This window comes from Colletotrichum lupini, chromosome 11 (genome assembly GCF_023278565.1).
Source record: "Colletotrichum lupini chromosome 11, complete sequence".
In the NCBI taxonomy this organism is placed as follows: domain Eukaryota; kingdom Fungi; phylum Ascomycota; class Sordariomycetes; order Glomerellales; family Glomerellaceae; genus Colletotrichum; species Colletotrichum lupini.
Genome location: NC_064674.1, coordinates 290,456 through 318,254, shown reverse-complemented (window position 1 = coordinate 318,254; position 27,799 = coordinate 290,456). Strand labels below are relative to the sequence as shown.

The following is a 27,799-nucleotide window of genomic DNA, read 5'->3' as shown; positions in this document are numbered from 1 at the left end:
ATTTATAAGATCGAACTTCTAATTATTAAAAAAGCCCTAAGGGTTAATGACTTATTAATAGCATCTTGGTATTTTAATAAAGTATATTTAAAATAGTTAAATAGCGATAGTAATAGTAATGGCGAGGAAAGTAACGTCTTTAACTTTAATAAAAAAAACGAGGTAACGAATATATATATATATACGAGTTAATCCCCCCGACGGAGCAATCCGCCGGGGCCGTACCGTGTATTACGTATTGGGGAAAACTGGGTATAATGCGCTCCATACCTAACTAGCAGGGCAGCTTGCCTATCCCGAATTGAATAGCGGTTTTCGTATCGAAATTACTATATTATATTAAGCGCGTGCTTAGGATACATTGCGCGTATTATGTAGTTAAAAAGTATACTATATTATGTAATTTCCCTTAAAAGCGTGATCCCGTTAAGGTCGATCTTTTGTACTTATAAAGCCGGAAAAAAAACCACTATATATATACGAGTTAAAGTTAAAAGTATAATAGATATTATAAAGTTAGTATTATTCTTAACGACGGCAACGAGGGCATTTTTAATATTACTATTATAAGCTACTATATTTAAAAAAATAGCTAACTTAGCTAAGTATATAATAAGCTTATAAAGTAGTAGTATTAAGTGCTTAATATTACTATTAATAATCCGTAGTTATAAACTTTATAAAAAGGAAAGTTAAAAAGTTAGAAAATTTTGGAAAATAGTTTATTAAGATAGTAGGAGTATTTATTAATACTATATATTAATACTATATAAACGATATCAAGAATTGCCTAAGTAGGTAGTAAAAGTAAAAAAAATTATGTATATATATAAGCCGTTAATAATCCGTAGTTATGAACTTTATAAGAGGGAAAGTTAAAAAGGTACAAAATCTAAAAAAGTAGTCTATTAAGATAGTAGGGATATTTATTAATACGGTATATTAATATTATATAATCGATATTAAGAATCGCCCGAGTAGTTAGTAAAAGTAGAATATAAAAACAAAATAAATATATATATATATAAATTTATTTTAGTATAATAGTATATCTTAAGAAATTTACTTTTTATATATAAGACTCGTATTTAGAAGGTTTAGTATATAGTTTAATATTTTAGAGCTTTTAAAATACTATTTATTTTTTGTTTTTACCTTTACTAGCTACTCAGGCGATTCTTAATATCGATTATATAGTATTAATATATAGTATTAATATATAGTATTAATAGATACTCCTACTTTCTTAATAGACTATTGTTTTAGATTTTTTACTTTTTTAACTTTCCTTCTTATAAAGTTTATAACTACGGATTATTAACGGCTTTAAAATACTATATAAATTTATTTTTTATATATTTCGAGGTTAGGGGAGAAGTTAAGAATATTATTAATATAAATAATCATAAAAATATTAACGTACTCTTAGAATACGTAGTTAACTATTATTTAAAAAGTTACTGAGGTCTTAATAAGTCTAAAGGGTATAACGAGGTACTTAAAGAGTCCTTTATAAGTTTAAAATACCGTCTTTTATTTATTTCTTTTTTTAATCTAAATCTAGTTAAATATTTTTTTAAAATCTATAATAATAAACTAGTTAGCTCTATAAAATAGATTTCTAAGCTTAGTAATAATTTATAAGGGATGATAATTCTTTTTTATAATTTTATTAAGTCTTTTATAATTAATAATAGGTCTTCGTTTTTTACTCTTTTTTTTTAATATAAAAAATAGAGGTAATTTCATAAGAAAGTTTAAAGGAGTAAAAGGCTACTACTACCGCCCTCCTTTATAACTTATAAACTATAGTACTTAATAAGATCTTACGTATTAATAAATTATTTATTACTTAATAACTCGAGATTACTAAGTTTAAGTATATACCTATAGGCTTTTATTAACTATGAGTATATATACTCTATATAAATTTAAAAATTAATTTTAATATTACTTAGGAAACATTATAAACGGATTTTACTAAGTAGACTCTAGCTCTTTTATACTTAGTTAATACGTATATCCCCCTCTATTATTAATAAGCCTAGTTCTTTATTAATAAATATCAGAACTTTAGTATATATATAAACTTACTTACTAAAACTATTTATAAAGACCTCAAGTTTTATATTATTATTAACTATATAAACTTTTATACCGTTTTCTAAGTAATTAACGAGATATTAATAAATAAAGAAAGGGGGTATATTAAGGTTATTACTATTATAAAGTTTCGTACTTATTATAAATATCTTTACTAACTATAGCTTAGTAACGTAACTAAGTAAGCAGGATATAAAGTTTTAAATTTATAACTTATTAATACTAAATTATTTTTATTACGATATTATTACTTATTAATAAGAACTTATTTAGTTTTTAGCTTTATTATAAGCGCTTCATAAACTAATATAAACTACTTTATAATTATAAAATCCTTAAGATCCTAAAGATATTTAGAGGTTAGTTAATAAAGTATAATATTTAGTTACGTTAGTAACTTAAGTAGCCCTTAGTACGTCGATATATTTTACTAATAGAATATATACTAACCTCCTTAAGATCTTAATAATACTTTAATACGAATTAAATATCTCTATATTATAATTAGTTTATATAGGTAGCTACGTAACTAAAAGATTCCGAATTTAATATTTATACTTATAAGTAGTATTTTATTATTAAATAGCTTCTTATTAAATAGCCTCTTATTAAGTAGCTTACTTTTATTAAGCAAATAGCTTAAATAGTTTTATAAAGCTACGAACTTAGACCCGTAGCTAGTAAGGGCGGGTATTTATTATAACTATTTAGTATTTAAATATGATATAAAGGACGAATTAGTAGCCGAGCTACTATAAGAAATTATCTAGGACTATATTATAATTAAAAGAGACGTCTCGATATTAATAAGATATAATAAATATTATATTGAGTAGTTACTAATATTTACGGCCCTAAGGAATCTCTAACTTAGTTAATTAATTAATAAAAGGCCGTAGTTAAGGATAATTTTAACGATTTTAAAGAAAATCGATATTTAGTAGGATCTCTCGATTACTATAATAAAAGCTAAAATAATTTTTAAATTATATTACTTTATATAAATAAGTAGAAGTAGTCTAAGTACCTAGGTAAAGTATAGGGTGATTATACTAGTTATAGCTAATATAGGATGCGCAGGCTAATAAAAAAACTCTAATAATCTAGACGCTCTAATTAGCCGAAAAGTAGATTATTACCCTAATAGCTAAGCGGTACTACCCTAATAGCGAAACTCTAAGTATATACTTAAGGGCTTTTATTAGTTATAAATATATATATTTTATATAAATTAAATATTACTTAAAGCCCTTTGGGGTCCGGTCCGCTTTATTAGGGGCCATCTTCGCCTTTATAAATACGCTAGTCTATTAGGGTTAATATTAAGTATTTTTATTACGTACTTTATAAAACTCTATGACTAACTATCGCCGGCCGTAGCTATTACTAAGTAATTATTAATACTAACTAAACTTAAGATATTAATAACCCCGTTATTATAATAAATTAATTACTTTTTTAAATAGCTAAATACTACCCCTTATTTTCTCTTTTTATCTTATTTAATAATAACCTCTCCTTATCAATATTCTTATTTAATATACTTAATTATACTCTTTTTAAACTCCTAATTATATTATTAAATCTAGGTTTATTTATATTACTTTGTTTTTTATTTCTACCTTTACTAGCTACTCGGGCGATTCTCAATATTAGATATATAATGTTAATATATAGTATTAATAAATACTCCTACTATCTCGTTAAACTATTTTTTTTTTAAATTTCCTACCTTTTTAAACTTTCCCTCTTATAAAGTTTATAATTACGGATTAATAGCGACATTAAGTACGATACTACTACTTTATAAGCCGTCTACTTAGCTAAGTTAATAGCCCTTTAAATAATAATAGTTTATAATAGTAGTATTAGAGATATTATTATTATTATTATTATTATTATTAAGAATAGCTAGCGCTAACCTTACGTCTACCCTATTTTAACTTTCCTTATATATATATATATATATATATATATATTCGTTACCTCGTTTCTTTTATTAAAATTAAAAAACGCTATTTCCCTTACTATTTATTATCATTATACTATTACTATTACTATTACTATTGAATTATATATTTATATATATACTATCGAAATACTAAGACGGTAACTTATGAATTTATAAAGATACTTCAAGGGCTAAAAGTTCGATCTTATAAATATTATACTAAAGGACCCCAAACTATAATAAGGTCGGTTTAAAAGATATAAATTAAATACTATCGATTTAAAAATCCGAAATACGTATATTAATATAAGTATTACCCTTATTAATATCTAATTAATATAATATAACCTTAAGAATACTTAATTAACTATAGAGTATAATTAATACCCTAGTATTATAACGGTAGAATAAAAGGTTAAAGGAAATTAGAAAGGATATTCTAAAGTTATTAAGTAAGTTAGAATATAAGGAATAAGTTTTAGCTATTTAAAGGGTAATTAATATATTATAGCGGGATTATTAATATTTTAAGTTTAGTTAGTATTAATAGTTAGTAACGGCTACGGCCGGCTATAGTTAGTTATAAAATTTTATTAAAATACGTAATAAAGATACTTAATATTAACCCTAATAAACTAGCTTATTTATAAAGGCAAAAACAGCCCCTAATAAGGCGGACCGGACCCTAAAGGGATTTATATTACTTTATTATATTAAAAAAGTACTAATAAGAGTAATACTTATTATAATATATTCATTTATTTTCTATAAATTAATATTATAAATTTAGTACTTACTAAAATAGTCTTTTTTTAACTCGGGGCTATTTAATATAATACTTATAAAATCGAACTTTTAATTATTAAAGAAGCCCTAAGGGTTAACGAGTTATTAATAGCGTCTTAGTATTGTAATAAAGTTTATTTCAAGTAGATAGTTAGATAGTAATAGTAATAGTAATAGTATAATAGTAATAGTATAATAATAATAATGAAGCGTAAGAGAAGCGTTTTCGACTTTAATAAAAGAAACGAGGTAACGAATATATATATATATAAGTTAAAGTTAAGAGTATTAGGGTAAATATTATATATATAAAAGTTAATCCTTTTAAGGCCCGGTCCGCCTCATTGGGGGCTATCTTTGCCTTTACGGGCAAGCTAGTCTATTAGGGTTAATATTAAGTATTTTTATTACGTATTTTAATAAAACTTTATAACTAACTATAGCCGGCCGTAGCCGTTACTAAATACTAACGATCCCGCTATAATATATTAATTACTCTCTCAATAGTTAAAAACTACCCCCTACTTTTTACCTTATTTAATAACTCTAAAATATCCCTTTTAATCTTTCCTAACCTACTCTTATACTACGTTTTTAAAATATTAATAATACTTTAAAGTTAATTAAGTATTTTAAAGTTATTATATTATATAAGCTAGGTACTTATTAAAGTAATAGCTATATTAATATATATTTTTCCGATTTTTAAGTTAATAATATCTAATTCGTATTTCTTAAGACGGCTGTGCTATAGTTCGGGGCCCTTTAGTATAATACTTATAAAATCGAATTTCCAGTTATTAAAGAAGCCCTAGGGGTCGATAATAACTACGTATCTCGGTATTTTAATAATATATATTTAAAGTAAATAATTCAATAGTAATAATAATAGGGTAATGATAATAAATAATAAGGAAGTAGCGTTTTTTAACTCTAATTAAAAAAACGACGTAACGAATATATATATATATATATATATATATACATACGAGTCGAAATTAAAAGCGTAGTAAATTTTAGTACTTATAAAGGTTAGTACTAGCTATTCTTAATAATAATAATAATAACAGTATCTTTAATACTACTATTATAAGCTACTATTACCAAGAGGGCTGTAAACTTAGCTAAGTAGACGTAGGCTTATAAAGTAGTAATATCGTACTTAATATTACCGTTAATTTATAATTATAAACTTCATAAGAGGGAAAGTTTAAAAAGGTAGAGGAATATCTAAAATAAATAGTCTAATTAGATAGTACTAGTATTTATTAATACTGTATATCAATACTATATAACTAATATTAAGAATCGCCCGAGTAGCTAGTAAAAGTAAAAATAAAAAACAAATATAAAAGTTAATATTATTCTTAATAATAGTAAAGAGGGCATCTTAAATACTACTATAATAAACTACTATGCTTAGCAAAGTAGCTAACTTAGCTAAGTATATAATAGGCTTATAAAGTAGTAGCGTAGGGTACCTAATATCGCCGTTAATAATATATAGTTATACACTATATAAGAGGGAAAATTAAGGAGAAAAAAAAAGAAATTTATTAAGATAGTAGGAAAATTTATTAATGCTATATATTAATACTATATAATGAATATCAAGAACTACCCGTGTAGTTAGTAAAACTAGAATATAAAGAAAATAAATACTACTTGAAGAAAACTCTAAACGGATTTTACTAAGTAAACTATAGCTCTATTATACTTGGCTAATATATATATCCCCCTCCGCTACTAATAGGCCTAGTACTTTATTAATAAATATAAGAACTTTAATATATATACGAATTCGCTTATTAAGACTATTTTAAAGACCTAAAGTTTTATATCATAATTAAGTAGATAAGCCTTTATACTATTCTTTCTTAAATAATTAACGAGATATTAATTAATAGAAAAAGGGGGTATATTAAAGCTATTATTAGCCGTTAATGATCCGTGGTTATGAACTTTATAAGAGAGAAAGTTAAAAAGTTAGAAAATCTAAAAAAAATAGTCTATCGAGATAGTGGGAGTATTTATTAATACTATATATTAATACTATATAATTAATATGAAGAACCGCCCGAGCAACTAGTAAAGGTAGAATAAAAAAATAAATAAAGCTATTATTATTATAAAATCTCATACTTATTATGAAAATTTATTCTTTTATTCTACCTTTACTAACTACTCGGGCGGTCATTGATATTAATTATATAGTATTAATATATTATATTAATGAATACTCCTACCATCATAATAGACTATTAGTATAAATATACTTATTTATTATAACTTAGTAATATAACTAAATAAGTCCCCCCGACGGAGCAATCCGCCGGGGCCGTACCGTGTATTACGTATTAGGGAAAACTAAGTATAATACGCTCTATACCTAACTACTAACTAAAGTAGTAGTTAACCGATTTGACTAATATCTCCCTTTTATTAATAGCTCTTAACCTTTTGCTACGTAAAGTCCTCTTAAGTTCTAGCCGCTTATAAAGCGAGCTTTACTTATTTTAACGCGTATAGGACCTCTTAGTACTAACCTACGTAAGTAACTAGGTCTAGTATAATCTATTCTTTTATTTATTTATTTTGATATTCTACTTTTACCAGCTGCTCGGGCGATTCTTGATATTAATTATATAGTATTAATATACGGTATTAGTAAATACTTATACTATCTCGCTAGACTAATCTTTTTTAGATTTTCTAACTTTTTAACTTTCCCTCTTATAAAGTTCATAACCACGGATTATCTATTCTTTTATATAGGTATTATTATTACTTAGGGGGTCCCGTAAGAGCTATTTAAGGCGCCGGCTTATTACCCTAACCCTATATACCTCTAGCCCGTCTATCGTAGCTATTATAACTAAGCTAGCGTTAATATAATAAATCTTAATATTTATACTAGCCCGGCTATTTATAGCGTTCGTATTATTACTTAGTTAAATTCCGCACCGCTAAAAAGTACTTTATTAATCCTTGGGTATACTTACGTTAGTTATAATAGCTATAGCGTCGAGCTAGCTAAAGAGGGCGCCCAGCCCGAGAGGGGTAGACTTGTTAATAAGCATTTTTAGAGTAGGTTCTCGTCGAGGTAGTAGTTTATATATCAATAAGTTTATTTAGTAAATTTATTTAATAGATTTATTTAATAGATTTATTTAATAGATTTATTTAATAGATTTATTTAGTAGATTTGTTTAATAGATTTATTTAGTTTAAATAGAGAGTAGCTTTAGTTAATATTAAAAGTAATAAAAATAAAAAAAATCTTGACGAGCTCTAAAGAGTAGTAAATATTAGCCTATTTAGCCCTTTTTTTAAAAACCTCTACGTTATTATTAAAGTTTAGAACCTCTGTGGTTAAGGGCCGCTTCTAACTATTATAGCTAATTATTACGGCTAACTATTATAGCTAACTTTTATTATTAACCTTTCTAGCTAGTACTGCCGTAGGGCAGCTTATTTATCCTAAATTAAATAGTAGTTTTCGTATTAAAATCACTATATTACGTTAAGCGCGTACTTAGGATATATTGCGCATATTATATAATTAAAAAGTATACTATATTATATAATTTCCCCTAAAAGCGTAATCCCCTTAAGGTCGATCTTTTCTACCTATAAAGCTAGAAAAAACCACTATATAACTAAATAAGTAAAATATAAAGCTCTAGATTTTATAACTTATTAATACTAAATTACCTTTATTATAATACTATTACTTATTAATAAGAACTTACTTAGTCTTTAGCCCTATTATAAGCGTTTTATAAATTAATATAACCCTTTAGGGTCCGGTCCGCCTTATTAGGGGCCATCTTCACCTTTAAAAGTAAGCTAGTCTATTAAGGTAAATATTAAGTATTTTTATTACGTACTTTAATAAAACTTTATAACTAACTATCCCCCCGACGGAGCAATCCGCCGGGGCCGTACCGTGTATTACGTATTAAGAAAAGCTAGGTATAATGCGCTCTATACCTAATTACTAACTAAAATAATAATTAACTAACTCGACTATTATCTCCCTTTTATTAATAGCTCCTAACCTTTTATTACCCGCTTATAAAATAAGCTTTATTTATTTTAATATATAAGACCTCTTAATACTAACTTACGTAAATAGCTAAGTTTAATATAATCTATTTTTTTATATAAGTATTATTATTACTTAGGGGGTCTTATAAGAGCTATTTAAAGCGCTAGCTTATTATTTTAACTTTATATATTTTTAACCCGTTTATTATAACTATTATAACTAAGTTTACGTTAATATATTAAATCTTAATATTTATATTAGCCCGGCTATTTACGGCGCTTATAATATTACTTAGCCAAATTTTTTATTATTAAAAAGTATTTTACTACTTTTTAAGCGTATTTATATTAGTTATAATAGTTATAGTTTTAAGCTAGCTAAGGGCGCCTAGCCCGAGAGGAGTAGACTTATTAATAAGTATTTTTAGCTTATTAATTACTAACTATATACTAAGAGTAGAATAGGTTCTTATTAAAGTAGTATTCTAACTAGCTAACCTTTTAACTAGTTATTTAACTAACTCTCTAAGTAATAGTTTATATATTAATAAGTTTATTTAGTAAATTTATTTAGTAAATTTATTTAGTAAATTTATTTAGTTTAAATAGAGCTTTGGGTAATATTAAAAGTAATAAGAATAAAAAGAATCTTTATAAGCTCTAAAAATTAGTAAATATTAGCCTATTTAGCCCTTTTTAAAGACTTTTATGTTACTATTAAAATTTAGAACCTCTACGATTAAGGGCCGCCTCTAACTATTATAGCTAATTATTATAGCTAACTATTATAGCCGACCTCTACTATTAACTTTTTCAATTAGCGCTACTATAAAGTAGCTTACTTATCCCGAATTAAATAGCGGTTTTTATATCGAAATTACTATATTATATTAAGCGCGTACTTAGGATATATTACGTATATTATATAGTTAAAAAATATACTTTATTATATAATTTTCTTTAAAAGCGTAATCCCGTTAAGGTCGATCTTTTATACTTATAAAGCTAGAAAAAAACTACTATATAACTAACTATAGCCGGCCGTAGCTATTATCAAATACTAATAATCCCGCTATAATATATTAATTACCCTTTAAATAGCTATCACATACCTCCTATTTTCTAACTTATTTAATAACTTTAAAATACCCTTTTTAATCTCTCTAAACCTCTTATTTTATTATTATAATACTAGGGTATTAATAATATTTTATAATCGATTAGGTACTTTGTTAAGGCTATATTATATTAATTAAGTATTAATAAGGGTAATACCTATATTAATATACGTATTTCGGATCTTAAAATCAATAATATCTAATCCGTATTTTTTAAAATAACCTTATTATAGTTCGGGGTCTTTTAGTATAATACTTATAAAATCGAACTTCTAGCGCTTAAGGTATTCCTATAGATCGATAAGTTAGCGTCTCGGCATTCTAATAGTATATATTTAAAATGATTTAATGATAATAGTAATAGTAATAGTAATAATAATAGTAATAACGGTAGTAATAGCGTAATAATAATAAATAGCAAGGGAAGTAGCGTTTTTTAATTTAAATAAAAAAAACAAAGTAACGAATATATATATATTTATAAGTAAAATTAACTATCAATCCGTATTAGTAAACTTTGCAGGAGGGAAAGTTCAAAAGGTAGAAGAAAATTAAAAAGATAGTCTAACGAGATAGTATAAGTATCTACTAGTACTATATATTAATACTATATAACCGATATTGAGAATCGCCCGAGCAGCTAGTAAAGGTAAAATAGTAAAACAAATAAGTGAAATTAAATAAAAGTAAATATAAGGTTAGTACTAGCTATTCTTAATAATAATAATAATAATATCTCTAATACTACTATCATAAACTACTATTACTTAAAGGGCTATGAGCTTAGCTAAGTAAATAGTTTATAAAGTAGTAATATTATACTTAATCTTATTATTAATCCGTAATTATAAACTTTATAAGAAGGAAAGGTTAAAAAAGTAAAAGAATATTTAAAAAAAATAATCTAACGAGATAGTAAGAGTATCCGCTAATATTATATATTAATGCTATATAACTAATATTGAGAATTACCTAAGTAGTTAGTTAAGGTAGAAATAAAAAGAAATATATAAATTACTACTTAGATAACTAGTTAGATAATTAGTTAAGAGGTTAGCTAATTAAAATATTACTTCGTTAAGAACTTATTTTAAAAATGCCCCTTAATAGGCCCCCCCCTTTGGGGCTTAATAAATTCTTCGGCCCCCTCGACGCCCTAGCTATCGTAACTAATATAATTATACTTAAAAAGTAATATAATATTTCTTAATAATATAAAATCTAGCTAAGTAATAATATAAATATTATAAATAATTAAGTTAATATAAATATTAAAATTTAATATATTAATATTAATTTAGAAATTATATTTTATAAAATTAAAAATCTTTTTAATATAAGCTATATTATCCCCCCGACGGAGCAATCCGCCGGGGCCGTACCGTATATTACGTATTAAAAAAAACTAAGTATATTGCGCTCTATACCTAACTATTAATTAAAATAGTTAATTAATTCGACCGTTATCTCCCTTTTATTAATAGCTCCCGACCTTTTACTACCCGTTTAAAGGGCGAGCTATACCTACTTTAACGTATAGAAGACCTCTTAGTACTAGCTTATATAAGCGGCTAGATCTTATATTATATACTCCTTTTTATTAAGAGTTAGGGGACCCCTTATATATTCCCTTATATTTATAATATAACTTACATTAAAGGGATTTTTAGTTCCGTAAAGTATAATTTCTAAATTAGCATTAATATACCGGATTTTAATATTTATATTAGCCTAGCTGTTTATAGCATTTATATTATTACCTAGCTAGATTTTATACTATTAAAAAGTACTATACTACTCCTTAAGCGTGCTTATATTAGCTACGATAGCTAGGGTGTTAACGGGGCCTAATCTATCGAGCCCCAGAGGGGGGGACCTATCGAGGGGCATTTTTAATAAAGTAGTAGTTTATATATTAATAAGTTCGTTTAATAGGTTTATTTAGTAGATTTATTTAGTTTAAATAGAGCTTTAGATAATATTAAAAGTAATAAAAATAGAAAGAATCTTTATAAGCTCTAAAAAGTAGCTAAATATTAGCCTTTTTAGCCCTTTTTTTAAAAACCTCTATATTACTATTAAAGTTTAGAACCTTTATAGTTAAGGGCTACTTCTAACTTTTATAGCCGACCTTTATTATTAACCTTTTTAACTAGCGCCGCCGTAGGGTAGCTTACTTATCCCGAATTATATAGCGGTTTTTACATTAAAATTATTATATTATATTAAGTACGTACTTAGGGTATATTATATGTATTATATAGTTAAAAAGTATATTATATTATATAATTTTTTTTAAAACCGTAATCCCGTTAAGGTCGATCTTTTATACCTATAAAGCCGAAAACGAAACCGCTATATAAGCTATAGTATAAACGTAAAAGAATATATGAAGGGTCCCCTAACTTTTAATAAAAAAGAGTATATAATATAGGATTTAGTTATTCATATAGGGTAGTATTAAAAGGCCTTATATATATTAAAATAAGTATAGCTCGCCCTCTAAATAGGGGGTAGAAAATTAGGAGCTATTTGAATTAATAATTGGGTATAGAACGCAGTATACTTAGTTATTTTTAATACGTAATATACGGTACGGCCCCGGCAGATTGCTCCGTTAGGGGGATAACTAATTTATATAAGTAGTTATATAACTAAAAGATTCCGAATTTAATATTTATACCCGCGAGTAGTATTTTATTATTAAATAACCTCCCGTTAAGTAGCCTCTTGTCAAGTAGCTTATTATTGTTAAATAAGTAGCTTCAACTACTTCGTAAAGTTATAAACTTAGCCCCGTAGCTAATTAAAATAAGTATTTATTATACTTAATTAGTATTTAAATATGATATTTTATTTTATATTCTATCTTTACTAATTACTCAGGCGGTTCTTAATATTGATTAAATAGTATTAGCATATAATATTAATAAATACTCCTACTATTTTGATAAACTATTTGTTTTTAAATTTTCTAACTTTTTAACTTTCCCTCTTATAAAGTCTTTAGTTATAGATTATTAATAATAATATTTAGTACCCGATACTACTATTTTATAAGTCTACGCTTACCTAGCTAAGTTAATTACCCTTTTAAATAATAATAACTTATAATAGTATAGTAATAGAAATGCCGTCGTTATTATTATTAAATAATATTAACCTTTATAAGTACGATATCTACCCTATTTTAATTTTACTTATATATATATAGCAGTTCTTTTTCTAGTTTATAAGTATAAAAGATCGACCTTAACGGGATTACGCTTTTAAAAGAAATTATATAGTACGATATACTTTTTAATTATATAATATATATAATATACCCTAAGTACGTACTTAACGTAATATAATAGTTTTAATATAAAAACTATTATATAATCTAGGATAAGTAAGCTACCCTTTACGTAGTAGCGCTAGTTAAAAAGGTTAATAATAAAAGTTCGTTATAAAAGTTAGAAATAGCTCTTAACTATAGAGGTTCTAAACTTTAATAATAATGTAGAGGTTTTTTTTTAAAAAAAGGGCTAAAAGGGCTAATATTTAATAAAGCTTATAAAGATTCTTTTTATTCTTATTATTTTTAATATTACCTATAGTTCTATTTGAACTAGATAAATTTACTAAATAAACTTATCAAATAAACTTATTAATATATAAACTACTACCCCCCTAACGGAGCAATCCGCTAGGGCCGTACCGTATATTACGTATTAAAGAAAACTAAGTATATTACGCTCTATACCTAATTATTAATTAAAACTCCTAACCTTTTACCGCTGTCTTCTAAGTTCTAGCTATTTAAAGGGCGAGCTATACCCACTCTAATATATATAAAACCTCTTAATACTAACCTATATAAGTAACTAAATCCTATATTATATACTCCTTTTTATTAAAAGTTAAGTGACCCCTTATATATTTCCTTATATTTATAATATAGCCCGTATTAAAAGGGTTTTTAGATTTATAAAATATAATTTCTAAGTTAATATTAATATACTAAATTTTAATATCCGTATTAGCTTAGCTATTTATAGCGTTTATATTATTACTTAGTTAGATTTTATATTATTAAAAAGTACTATATTACTCTTTAAGTATATTTATATTAATTACGATAACTAGGGCGTCGAGGGGGCCTAAGAATCTATCGAGCCCTAGAGGGGGGGACCTATCGAAGGGTATCTTTAGTCCTAGCCCGCTAATTACTAACTACATACTAAGAAGTTCTTAACGAGGTAGTATTTTAACTAGCTAATCTCTTAACTAGTTATGTAACTAATTATCTAAGTAATAGTTTATATATTAATAAGTTCGTTCAATAAGTTTATTTAGTAAATATACTTTTAGTTTAAATAGAGCTTTAAATAATATTAAAAATAATAAGAATAAAAAAAATCTTCATAAACTCTAGTATAAAAAGTAATTAGATATTAGCCCTTTTAGCCCTTTTTTTAAAAACCTCTACATTATTATTAAAGTTTAGAACCTCTATAATTAAGGGCCGCTTTAAACTTTTATAACTAACTTTTATTATTAACTTTTCTAGCTAATATTACTATAAAATAGCTTACTTATCCTAAATTACATAATAGTTTTCGTATTAAAATTACTATATTACGTTAAGTACGTACTTAGAGCATATTACGTATATTATATAATTAACAAATATGCCGTATTATATAATTTCTTTTAAAAGCGTAATCCTATTAAGGTCGATCTTTTATACTTATAAAGCCGGAAGAAAACCACTATATATAAACTACTCCTTATTAAGAAGCTACTATATTTTTAATATATAATTAGTAATTAATAAGCTAATACTCTTTAAAAATGCCCCTTAATAAGTCCCCCCCTCTGAGGCTTAATAAATTCTTAAGCCCCCTTAATACCCTAGTTATTATAATTAATATAAGTATACTTAAGGAGTAGCGTAGTACTTTTTAATAATATTAAATTTAGTTAAGTAATAGTACGAACGCCGTAAATAGCTAGGTTAATATTATCATATTAATATTAGTTTAAAAATTATATTTTATAAACCTAGAAATCCTTTTAATATAGGCTATATTATAAATATAAAGGAATATATAAAGGGTCCTTTAACCCTTAATAAAAAAGAGTATATAATATAGGATTTAATTATTTATGCGGGCTAGTACTAAGAGGTCTTATATATATTAAAATAAGTGTAACTTACCCTCTAAATAGTTACGTAATAGAAGGTCGGGAGCTATTAATAAAAAAAAGATAACGGTCGACTTAGTTAATTTTAATTACTAATTAGGTATAGAGCGTAATATACCTAGTTTTCCTTAATACGTAATATATAGTACGGCCCCGGCGGATTACTCTATCGGAGGGTTACTTATATATATATATATATATATATTTATCATTTCGTTTCTTTTATTAAAGTTAAAAAACGCTTCCCTTACTATTTATTATTATTATACTATCGCTATGATTATTACTATTTAACTATTTACTTATTCTTAAGTATTTTAATTTATTTTAATATTCTACCTTTACTAGCTACTCGGGCGGTTCTTGATATTATTTATATAGTATTAATATATAGTATTAATAAATACTCCTACTATTTTAATAAACTATCTTCTTTAGATTTTCTACTTTTTTAACTTTCCCTCTTATATAGTTTATAACTATAAATTATTAATATCCCCCGACGGAGCGATCCGCCGGGGCCGTACTGTGTATTACGTATTAGGGAAAACTAGGTATAATGCGCTCTATACCTAATTACTAATTAAAATAATTAACCGACTTAACTATTATCTCCTTTTTATTAACTCTTAACTTTTTACTATAGTCCTCCTAAGTTTTAGCTACTTATAGGGTAAGCTTTACTTATTTTAATACGTATAGGACCTCTTAGTATTAGCTTACGTAGGTAGCTAGGTTTAATATAATCTATTTTTTTATATAAGTATTATTATTACTTAGGGGGTCCTATAAGCACTATTTAAAATACCGGCTTATTATTCTAACCTTATATACCTCTAGTCCGTTTATTATAATTATTATAACTAAGCCGGTATTAATATACTAAATCTTAATATTTATACCGGCCTAGTTATTTATAGTATTCGTATTATTACTTAGCTAAATTCCGTATTATTAAAAAGTATTTTATTAATTTTTAAGTATACTTATATTAGTTACAATAACTATAGCGTCGAGCTAGCTAAGGGTACCTAGTCCGAGAGGGGTAGACTTATTAATAAGCATTTTTAACTTACTAACTACTAACTATATACTAAGAATAGAATAAGTTCTCGTTAAGGTAGTATTTTAACTAGCTAACTTTTTAACTAGTTATCTAACTAGCTATTTAAGTAGTAGTTTATATATTAATAGGTTTATTTAGTAAATTTATTTAGTAAATTTATTTAGTAAATTTATTTAGTAAATTTATTTAGTAGATTTATTTAGTAAATTTATTTAGTTTAATAGAGAGTAGCTTTAGGTAATATTAAAAGCGATAAGGATAAAAAGAATTTTTACGAGCTCTAAGTAGTAGATATTAGCCTATTTAGCCCTTTTTCTAAAAACCTCTATATTATTATTAAAGTTTAGAACCTCTATAGTTAAAAAAGGCCGCTTCTAATTATTACGGCCGATTATTATAGCCAATTATTACGGCTAACCTCTACTATTAACCTTTTCAACTAGCGCCGCTACGTAAAGAGTAGCTTACTTATTCTAAATTAAATAGTAGTTTTCGTATTGAAATTATCATATTACGTTAAGCGCGTACTTAGGATATATTACGTATATTATATAATTAAAAAGCCCTTTAGGGTCCGGTCCGCCTCATTAGGGGCCATCTTCGCCTTTATAAATAAGCTAGTTTATTAAGGTTGATATTAAGTTTTTATTACATAACAAACTTTATAATTAATAATAGCCGGCTATAAATATTAATAATCCTATTATAATATATTAATTACCTTTTTAATAACCGAATACTACCCCTTACTTTCTCCTTTTATCTTATTTAATAATAACCTCTCCTTATTACTATTCCTATTTAATACGCTTATTTATACTCTTTCTAAGCTCTTAATTATATTATTGAGTCTAGACTTATTTATATTATTATATTATATTAAAAGGGTACTAATAAGGGCGACGCTTGTTATAATATATCTGTTCGTTTTTTATAAATTAATATTATTAATATAATATTTATTAAGGTAGTCTTTTTATAACTCGGGGTCGTTTAGTATAATACTTATAAGATTAACCTTCTAGTTATTAAAGAAGCCTTAAGGGTTAATAAGTTATTAATAATATCTTAATATTTTAATAAAATATACTTAAGGTAAATAATTAAATGGTAATAGTAATAATAATAATATGATAGTAATAAATAGCGAGGGAAGCGTTTTTTTATTTTAATAAAAGAAACGAAGTAATAAATATATATATATAAGTAAAATTAAAAGTACTAGGGTAAATATCGTAGTTTATAGAGGTCGATATTATTTAATAACGGTAACGAGGGCATCTCTAATACTACCGTTATAAGCTATTATACTTAAAAAAGTAGCTTACTTAGCTAGGTGCATAATAAGCTAATAAAGTAGTAGTATCGGGTGCCTATCGCCGTTTATAATCCGTAGTTATAAACTTTATAAGAGGGAAAGTTAAAAAGTTAGAAAATTTAAAAAAATAGTTTAGTAAGATAGTATAAGTATTTACTAATACCGTATATTAATACTATATAATTAATATTAAGAATTGCCTGAGTAGCTAGCAAAGGTAGAATACTAAAATAAATAAAATAAATATAATTAAAAAGTATATTATATTATATAATTTTCTTTAAAAGCGTAATCCCGTTAAGGTCGATATTTTATACCTATAAAGCCGGAAAGAAACCACTATATAGATTATTAATAATAATATTAAGTACTTAACGCTACTACTTTATAAGCCTATGCTTACTTAGCTAAGTCTATAGCTTACTAAGTAATCATAGCTTATAATAGTAGTATTAGAGATGCCCTAGTCGCTGTTATTAAATAATACTAACCTTTATAAGCACGATATTTACCCTAATACCTTTAACTTTAACTTATATATATATATATATATATTCGTTACCTCGTTTCTTTTATTAAAATTAAAAAACGCTTCCCTCGCTATTTATTATTATTACGCTATTATTATTACGCTATTATTATTATTTAATCGCTATTACGCTATTACTATCGTACTATTATTATTATATTATCGCTATTATTATCGCTATTTAACCGTCTACCTTAAGTATTTATTTTTTTATTTGGCCTTTACTAGTTGCTCGGGCAGTTCTTAATATCGATTACATAGTATTAATATATAGTATTAATAAATACTCCCACTATCTCGATAGACTCTACCTTAAATATATTTTATTAAAATACTAAGACGCTACTAATAACTCGTCGACCCTTAGGGCTTTTTTAATAACTAAAAGTTCGATTTTATAAGTATCATACTAAACGACCCCGAGTTATAAAAAAACCGCCTTAATAAATATTATATTAATAATATTAATTTATAAAAAACGAATAGATATATTATAATAAGCGTCGCCCTTATTAGTAGCCTTTTAATATAATATAATAATATAAATAAGTCTAGACTTAATAATATAATTAAGGGCTTAAAAAGAGCGTAAGTAAGCGTATTAAATAGGAATATTAAAAAGAGTTTATTATTAAATAAAATAAAAAGAAAAAGTAAGGGGTAGTATTTAGTTATTAAAAAGGTAATTAATATATTATAATAGCGGAGTAATTAGTATTTAATAACGGCTATGACCGGCTATAATTAGTTATAAAGTTTTATAAAGTACGTAATAAAAATATTTAATATTAGCTTTAATCCCTTTAGGGTCCGGTCCGCCTTATTAGGGGCTATCTTTGCTTTTATAAATAAGCTAGTTTATTAAGATTAATATTAAGTATTCTTTTTACGTATTTTAATAAAACTTTATAACTAACTATAGCCGGCCGTAGCCGTTATTAACTATTAATACTGACTAAACTTAAAATACTAACGATCTTATTATAATATATTAATCGCCTTTTTAATAACTAAATACTACCTCTTACTTTCTCTTTTTATTTTTCTTAATAATAACCTCTCTTTATTAATATTCTTATTTAATACGCTTATTTATACTTTCTTTAAGCTCCTAATTATATAGTAGGGTTTTTTTTTTTTTTTACTTTATAAGCAGAAAAGATAGACTTTAATAAGATTACGCTTTTAAAAGAAATTATATAATATAATATACTTTTTAACTATATAATACGTATAATATACCCTAAGTACGCACTTAACGTAATATAATAATTTTAATATAAAAACTATTATATAATTCGGTATAAGTAAGCTACTTTATGGTAGTATTAATTAAAAAGGTTAATTATAAAGGTCGGCTATAAACATTAAAAGCGGCCCTTAATTATAGAGGTTCTAAACTCTAATAAAAATATAAAAGTTTTTAAAAAGAGTTCTACTAGGGGGGCTATATTAGTTACCTAGGGGGGCTATGTCCCACCTTTTCTAACTAATAAAATAATCGCAATTCTCTTAGCCACTAGCCTCGCGCAGAACTTATTCATACAAACTTATATAATTTAAAAATTATCTTAGCTTTTATTATAGTAATCGAGAGTTCTTAATAAATCTCGATTTTTTTTAATTTTAATTAAAACTTCCTTAACTACGGCCTTTAATTAGCTAACTAAGTTATTAGAGCTATAGTTCTATTAGCGCTATCGAGGCTAGTAAGTAATATCGTAGTTATAAGTAATCTTAAAGTATATAAGTAATCTAAGCTCTCTTTAGTAATTATTAGCGTTCTATTAAATTATAATAAAGCTATAGTTATATATATAGGCCTATAAGTACTCCTAAAGCTCTTTAATTATTATAATTAGTATAAGATATGGTAAGTTAAGTATATTGTACTCTAATTATATAAAAGTAATTAAGTTAATTAATAGTACTTTTATTGAAAAGTCGTCATAACTTTACTTTTTATAAGTAATAATAGCGAGGTTAAAATAGGTTAAAATAAGTAAGCTAAAATAAGTAAATAAAAATAGAAATAAAAATAAAAATAGAAGTAGAAGTAGAAGTAGAAGTAGGTAATTAGTAGTAATAAAAATCGGTCGGAATAATCCCTGGCCTCTTATTAGTCGGATTACTTTAAGAAAAGTAGGATATAGCCCCCCTAGCTAACTAACATAGCCCCCCTAGTAGAACTCTTAAAAAAAAGAGCTAAAAGGGCTAATATTTAGCTACTTATATTAAAATTTATAAAAATTCTTTTTATTTTTAATATTTTTAATATTACTTAAAGCTCTATTTAAACTAAGTTAATTTATTAAATAAACTTATTAAACGAACTTATTAATATATAAACTACTACTCGTTAAGAACTTGTTTTATTAAAAATACTACTCAATAGGTTCCCTCCTTTAGGGCTCGATAAATTAGGCCCTATTAACGCCCTAACTATTATAATTAACGTAAATATACTTAAAAAGTAGTATAGTACTTTTTAATAATATAAATTCTAGCTAAGTAATAATATAAATACTATAAATAGCCGGGCTAATATAAATATTGAGATTAAATATATTAATACTAGCTTAGAAATTATATTTTATAAAACTAAAAAATCTTTTTAATATAGGCTATATTATAAATATAAAAGAATATATAAGGGGTCCCTTAATTTTTAATAAAAAGGAGTATATAATATAAGATCTAGTTACTTATACGAGTTAGTACTAAGAGGTCTTATATATATTAAAGTAGGTATAGCTCGCTCTCTAAACGGGTAATAAAAGGTTAAGAGTTTTAATTAGTAGTTAAGTATAAAATATAATATACCTAGTTTTTTTTAATACGTAATATACGGTACGGCCCCGGTAAATTACTCCGTTGGGGGGAAGCTCCTAATTATATGATTAAATTTAAGTTTATTTATACTACTCTATTATAATAAAAGAGTACTAATAAGGGCAAAGTTTATTATAATATATTTATTCGTTTTTTATAAATTAATATTATAAATATAGTATTTATTAAAGTGGGCTTTTTATAGCTCGGGGATATTCAGTATAATATATATAAGATCGAACTTCTAATTATTAAAGAAGCCCTAAGAGTTAACGAGTTATTAACGTCTTAGTATTTTAATAAAATATACTTAAGGTAAATAGTTAAATAGTAATAGTAATAATATAATAATAATAGCGTAATAATAATAAATAGCTAGAGAAGCGTTTTTAATTTTAATAAAAAAAACGAGGTAACGAATATATATATATATACGAATAAAGTTAAAAGTACTAGGGTAGATATCGTAGTCGATATTATTCTTAATAATAACGACGAGGGCATCTCTAATATTATTATTATAAACTACTATTACGGTACGGTAAAGTAGTAAATATTAGCCTATTTGGCTCTTTCTTTAGAAACCTCTACGTCGCTATTAAAGTTTAGAACCTCTGCGGTTAAGGGCTGCTTTTAACTATTATAGCCGACTATTATAGCTAATTATTATAGTTAACTATTATAGCTAACCTCTACTATTAACCTTTTTAACTAGCGCCGCTACTAAAGAGGGTAGCTTATTTATTTTAAATTAAATAGTAGTTTTTATATTAAAATTATTATATTACGTTAAGCGCGTACTTAGGATATATTGCGCGTATTATATAATTAAAAAGTATATTATATCGTATAATTTCTTTTAAAAGCGTAATCTTATTAAAGTCGATTTTTTATACTTATAAAGCCGGAAAAAAAGCACTATATAAACTACTATTACTTAGTAAGCTATAGATAGGCTTATAAAGTAGTAGCGTCGGGCGCTTAATAACGCCGTTAATAATCCGTAATTATAAACTTTATAAGAGGGAAAGTTAAAAAAATAAAAAGTCTAAAAGAAAAAATAGTTTATCGAAATAGTAAGAGTATCTTTTAATACTATATATTAGTATTATATAATAAATATTAAGAACTGCCCGAGTAGCTAGTAGAAGTAGAATATAAAAATAAATATTAACTTTAATAAACTAGCTTACTTATAAAGGCGAAAATAGCCCTTAATAAGGCGGACCGGACCCTAAAGGGGTACTTAAAGTATATTACGTATATTACTTATTTTTCATTTTTATTTTTATTCTTATTAACTATACGGGCGATTCTTAATATCAGTTATATAGTATTAATATATAATATTAATAAATACTCTTACTATCTCGTTAAACTATTTTTTTTAAAATACTTTTTTGCTTTTTTAAACTTTCTTTTTTATAACGTTTATAATTATAAATTATATAATAATATTAAGTATAATATTGTTACTTTATAAGCCTACGTCTACTTAGCTAAGTTTATAACCCTCTAAGTAATAATAGCTTATAACGGTAATATTAAAAATACTATTATCGCTATTATTAAGAATAGCTAACGCCGACTTTTATAAACTATATTTACCCTATCCCTTTGGGGTCCGGTCCGCTTTATTAGGGGCTATCTTCGCCTTTATAAACAAGCTAGTTTATTAGGGTTAATATTAAGTATTCTTGTTACGTACTTTAATAAAACTTTATAACTAACTATAGCTAGCTATAATTATTAATACTAACTAAACTTAAGATATTAATAACCCTATTATTATAATATATTAATTACTTTTTTAATAGCTAAATACTACTCCTTACTTTCTCCCTTTATTTTATTTAATAATAACCTCTCCGTAATATTCTTATTTAATACGCTTATTTACGCTCTTTTTAAGCTCTTAATTATATTATTAAGTCTAAGCTTATTTATATTTTATTATATTAAAAAGGTATTAATAAGAGTAATACTTATTATAATATATTTATCTATTTTTTATAAATCGATATTATTAATATGGTATTTATTAAAGTAGTCTCTTTATACCTCGGGGTTATTTAATATAATATTTATAAAATTAAATAACTTCTAGTTATTAAAAAAGCCCTAAGGGTCGACGAGTTATTAATAATATCTTAGTATTTTAATAAAGTATACTTAAGGTAGACGGTTAGATAGCGATAGTAATAATAATAATAAGGGAAGCGTTTTTAATTTTAATAAAAAAAAACGAAGTAACGAATGTGTATATATATATTTGTTTTTTATTTCTGCCTTTGCTAGCTGCTCGGGCGATTCTTAATATCGATTATACAGTAGTAATACATAGTATCAATAAATACTCCCACTGTCTCGATAGACTGTGTATATATATATATATAGTAAATATTAGTAATAAGAAGGTTAGTATTATTCTTAATAATAGCGACGAGGGTATCTTTAATACTATTATTATAAGCTATTATATTTAAAAGGGTAGCTAACTTAGCTAGGTATATAATAGGCTTATAAAGTAATAACGTTAGGTATTTATTATTATTAATAATCCGTAGTTATAAGTTTTATAAAAAGGAAAGTTAAAAAGTTGGAAAATTTAAAAAAATAGTCTAGCGAGATAGTATAAGTATTTATTAATACCGTGTATTAATACTATATAAACGATATTACGAACTACCCGAGTAGTTAGTAAAGATAGAATATATAAATAAATATAAATATTTACTTTTTATATTTTTTATAAAAATATCCTATATTACTTTGTTAAATCTATACGTACTAGACTTAATTAATATAATATAATCTTAATAAAATACTTAATTAATTATAAAATATAATTAATATTTTAATATTATAATAATAAAATAAGAGATTTAAAAAGATTAAAAAGGATATTTTAGAGTTATTAAATAAGTTAGAAAATAAGAAGTAGGTTTTAGTTATTTAGAGAGTAATTAATATACTATAGCGGGATTATTAATATTTAATAATAACTACGGCCGGCTATAGTTAGTTATAAAGTTTTATTAAACTATATAATAAAAATATATCTATCGAAATAGTGGGAGTATTTATTAATACTATATATTAATACCGTATAATCGATATCGAGAATCGCCCGAGCAGCTAGCAAAGGTAGAATATCAAAATAAATAAAAATAAAAAAATAAATAATAAAGATATTAAATATTAACTTTAATAAATTAGCTTATTTATAAAAATAGAGATAGCCCTTAATAAGGCGGACCGGACCCTAAAGGGATTACGTATATTATATAATTAAAAAGTATACTATATTATATAATTCTTTTTAAAAGCGTAATCCCGTTAAGGTCGATCTTTTATACTTATAAAGCTAGAAAAAAAACTATTATATAAACTTTTTTAAAAAAAAAAGTTAAATTCTTTTCTAAAAAAAAATTAGTTTGTTAAAATAACAGGAGTAAACATTAATACTATATATTAATATTATATAAACAATATTAAAAACTGCCTAAGTAGTTAATAAAAATAGAATATATAGTAAAATTAATTCTTAGTATAATATTACTAATTAAATTTATAATACTTATAATAAGAAGTAATTAATAAGACAGTTATTTAGATTTAGTAGCTCGTAATAGAGTTGAACTACCGTGTAGGGCCAATTGGTCCCTTAATTAATGTATATCTATAGACCTTTCTACTCCATACTATAACAAAAGTTCTGCTGCGCGATTCGCGCCGAGGGGTGAGCTCGCCGCGCTTAGTAATGTGGCTTGAGCCCGCCGCGTGTGACTGGCCAATCTGACAGTTGGAATCCGACCACACTCATGACGATTGTTCACCCCCTTCAAGCATGGGACTACGAGCACATTTCATCACCAATGTATTCCGTTTTTGACTCCAATCCGATACGGATAACCATTGTAGACGTTTCAAGGCAGCAAGCAAAACCAGATGGATTGTAACTCATACGGGTCAAATCTTGACGCGTGTGGGATGCTATTCTCAGGCAGCCAGCTCCTTGCAGGTTGCCGCTACCATTGGATCGCGCGTTCATTGAAGCCTTGGCATCACAGACAGCATTGAGGCACCGGTATGCCGGAAAAACATGTCGCATTGGTTCTTGGGTAATTTCAAGTGATGCAATAAACTAATCAGACGTGCAGGTCCGTTTTTCAACCCAAGGCCAGTTTATCTGGCTGGACATTCCGCTCGACATCATCTACTGTAGAAGAGAGAAATATCCCCTTCATGAGCCGCCCCAGAGCTCGCAACGGAGCATTTCCTCAAGCCCCGCCTTCTAGACGCTAATTCGCAACACAGCCCCATACAAGTCATGGCCAGGTCTCTCAGTCTTTAGACCGGCGGAGATCGGGTCTGACAAAGGGCGCCGTAGAACGTATGAGACAGACTCGCGCTGGGTAGTATTTGTCGCAAAGCCAGTACCTTGCTTGTGCGTCGGCTGTCGGGTCAAGGTAGATGCAAAAGTCGATTTGTTCGTGCGGTATACCTCCAGGCACGTAGTCCTTGGTGATAGGAGCAGTGGTACTGACAGAGCGAGAGAAGTTAGACATGGAGTACATTGGATGCCCAAAGGGTCATGGCGGGAGGTGACCTTGAGCTGCATCTGAGACGAACATGCTGTCGTTCAGATCAAGCTCCTGCCTCAAGGCCTCGAACGGAGAGAGATCCCGGGCTGGTGGGATGGCCGGAGAACCATCGCTTGATAGTGCTCTTGTTTCCCAGTGGAAGCTTCACAAGTTTTATGTGCGCAAACGACATTCTTGGGTTGAGGTTTAGCCGATGCGATTGATTTGATGATGTAGACGGATGGACTGGGGGCCGTTGGCTGAGTAACAAGGGAGTCGCGGGCACGGCGGGATACCTATCTTACTACCTAGGTAAGATACCTAGGTATAAGGAACGTACCTTACCTACCGCTGCGCAGACCCTCAAAGACTAGTGGAGGAGGGGCGCACGGCAGAGGTCGTTCTTTCTGCTGGCTGAATTCGCTTAGAAGATCGCTTAATTGGGTAGTAGCCCAAGATAGATACCACCCCGTGTTCACAATGCAGTATTGATATTGACTTAACGGCAAGTGCGCCCATTCCTCTCATATCTTAGCCCGCTATGCTAGCAGGGCGGATTTCCTTGAACACCTTAGACCAGGTATTCCAGTAGGTAGAGATCTCAAAGCCCGAGGGATTCGGGGCATTATCAAGAACAGTCAACGAGGGGAAAGGGGGCACTTTGGCATATAGAGCGTCCGCCTTCAAGACGAAGGGTCACTCAACCAGCGGACTGGTCCCCTACGGACATACCCCCCTTAAGCAGCATTGAAAAGGACCTCTGTTGAGAGCGCCCCCCTCCCGTGTAGGTACCTGCTAAGGTGTTAGGAGCAGTCAAGTGGTTAAGCTCTGCTGCTTGTCTCATCAATAGACAACGAATGATTACCTGATGCCGCCCGCTATGTCGCCAGATTCTTAGATTCGCCTTTGCCTGGAGCCCGTCCGAGCAAGGACCAAACCAAATATGAACGGCGGCAATGAGTGAGCGGGGGTGTCTTTGAATTTTCGGGTTGGCAGTGCATCGGATAAGCATTCTTATCCCTAAGGTATCTCATCAAACTGCCTAGGTGGAAGTTTGGAGCACCTTACAAAAGCACCTCGCCCAAGGCCGCGCAGGTAGCCCAAGGTGCCTAGAATGGTAAGCTTGCCCGGACACCGTCGGGCAAGGTTATCAGTACCTTAGCCATCTTATCTAAGCTCGCGATTCCTCAAGGTACAGAAGGAACTTACCCCGGGTCAGGTAAGTCAGCCTAAGTACCTAGGTCCAAGATCCCAAGTAAAGTACGCCGACACTAACCAGCGACTAAATTGACAATCCCACTTCAACTCTATCATCCGATTCCCACAATCGAGGAGAAGAGAGAAAGCGCACCGGGCATCTCATTCAGCGACATGTTTCTACATCTCTCGTCAAGCTCATTCATCATATACCTAAACAACAACCCGACCATACGCACCACGAGTGCATCTATCAGACCCGCCGCATTTCCTGAGGACACAGCACGAGAACCGGCTCCTGCTTGGCACGTTCTCGTGTGGTGACTGATTGGACAAGAGGCACAAAGGCTCGCATAAATGACCGGTAATCCCTCCATTACGACAGTCTAGCTCTCGCTCTATCTCACCCGCATCTCAGTCTACCTAAGCAATCAATGCAGACGTATTCTCCATGACATGAACGATGTTCCAAGGTTGCCCGACCCAAAGCCATAAAGGCATTGCCTCAAATTCCATCTATGACAACGTCTATAAACCTAGAGCAGCGGCAGGCCTTCCTCCGCCAAGCGCATAATGACTTGACGCCCTGATTGTCATCTTGCGGCGATCGACGTTTATGGCGGGATGAAATATCGCTGAAAGGTAGGCCAGGATACCATACGTGCCTATCGCGCCAGGTCGCACGATGGAGCAGACGCCGATGGCTTTCTCGGTTGTGCCCAACTCTTGGCTCACCTAAGATATCTGCCGCAAATTAGCTCACATGTGTCTAACCAAGTCATAACACGGCCCGAGACGTAACACACCGTTTCGGTGTCATTGCGAGTGCAGGCTACGAGATATCACTTGTGACCCTCGGCTGTGACGCTGGGTATGAAGTCTGGCAGAGGCCGGGGGGGCTTCGTTGTGATTGGCAAGCCGTTGAGGATAACCCACTAAGCATCTGGCCGGATCAAAAGTTATGTCTTGGCATCGATGAGCTCTTCGTCGGGACCCTTGGTCTCGATGCTCAGTCGACGGGTCTTCGGCACAAGGGCTGGTAGCCGGTGTGATTGACTGAGAGACAGGTCATC

General features: G+C 27.8%; 1 protein-coding gene across 1 annotated transcript; it reads right to left on the bottom strand.

Moving 5' to 3' along the window:
* Positions 1-23,986: 23,986 nt before the first annotated feature.
* Positions 23,987-24,109, bottom strand: CLUP02_18391 (uncharacterized protein; the record flags this gene model as incomplete). Its single annotated transcript, XM_049297293.1, has 1 exon — positions 23,987-24,109. A coding segment is annotated over one exon (123 nt), but the record flags the coding sequence as incomplete, so codon positions are not given.
* Positions 24,110-27,799: the final 3,690 nt, after the last annotated feature.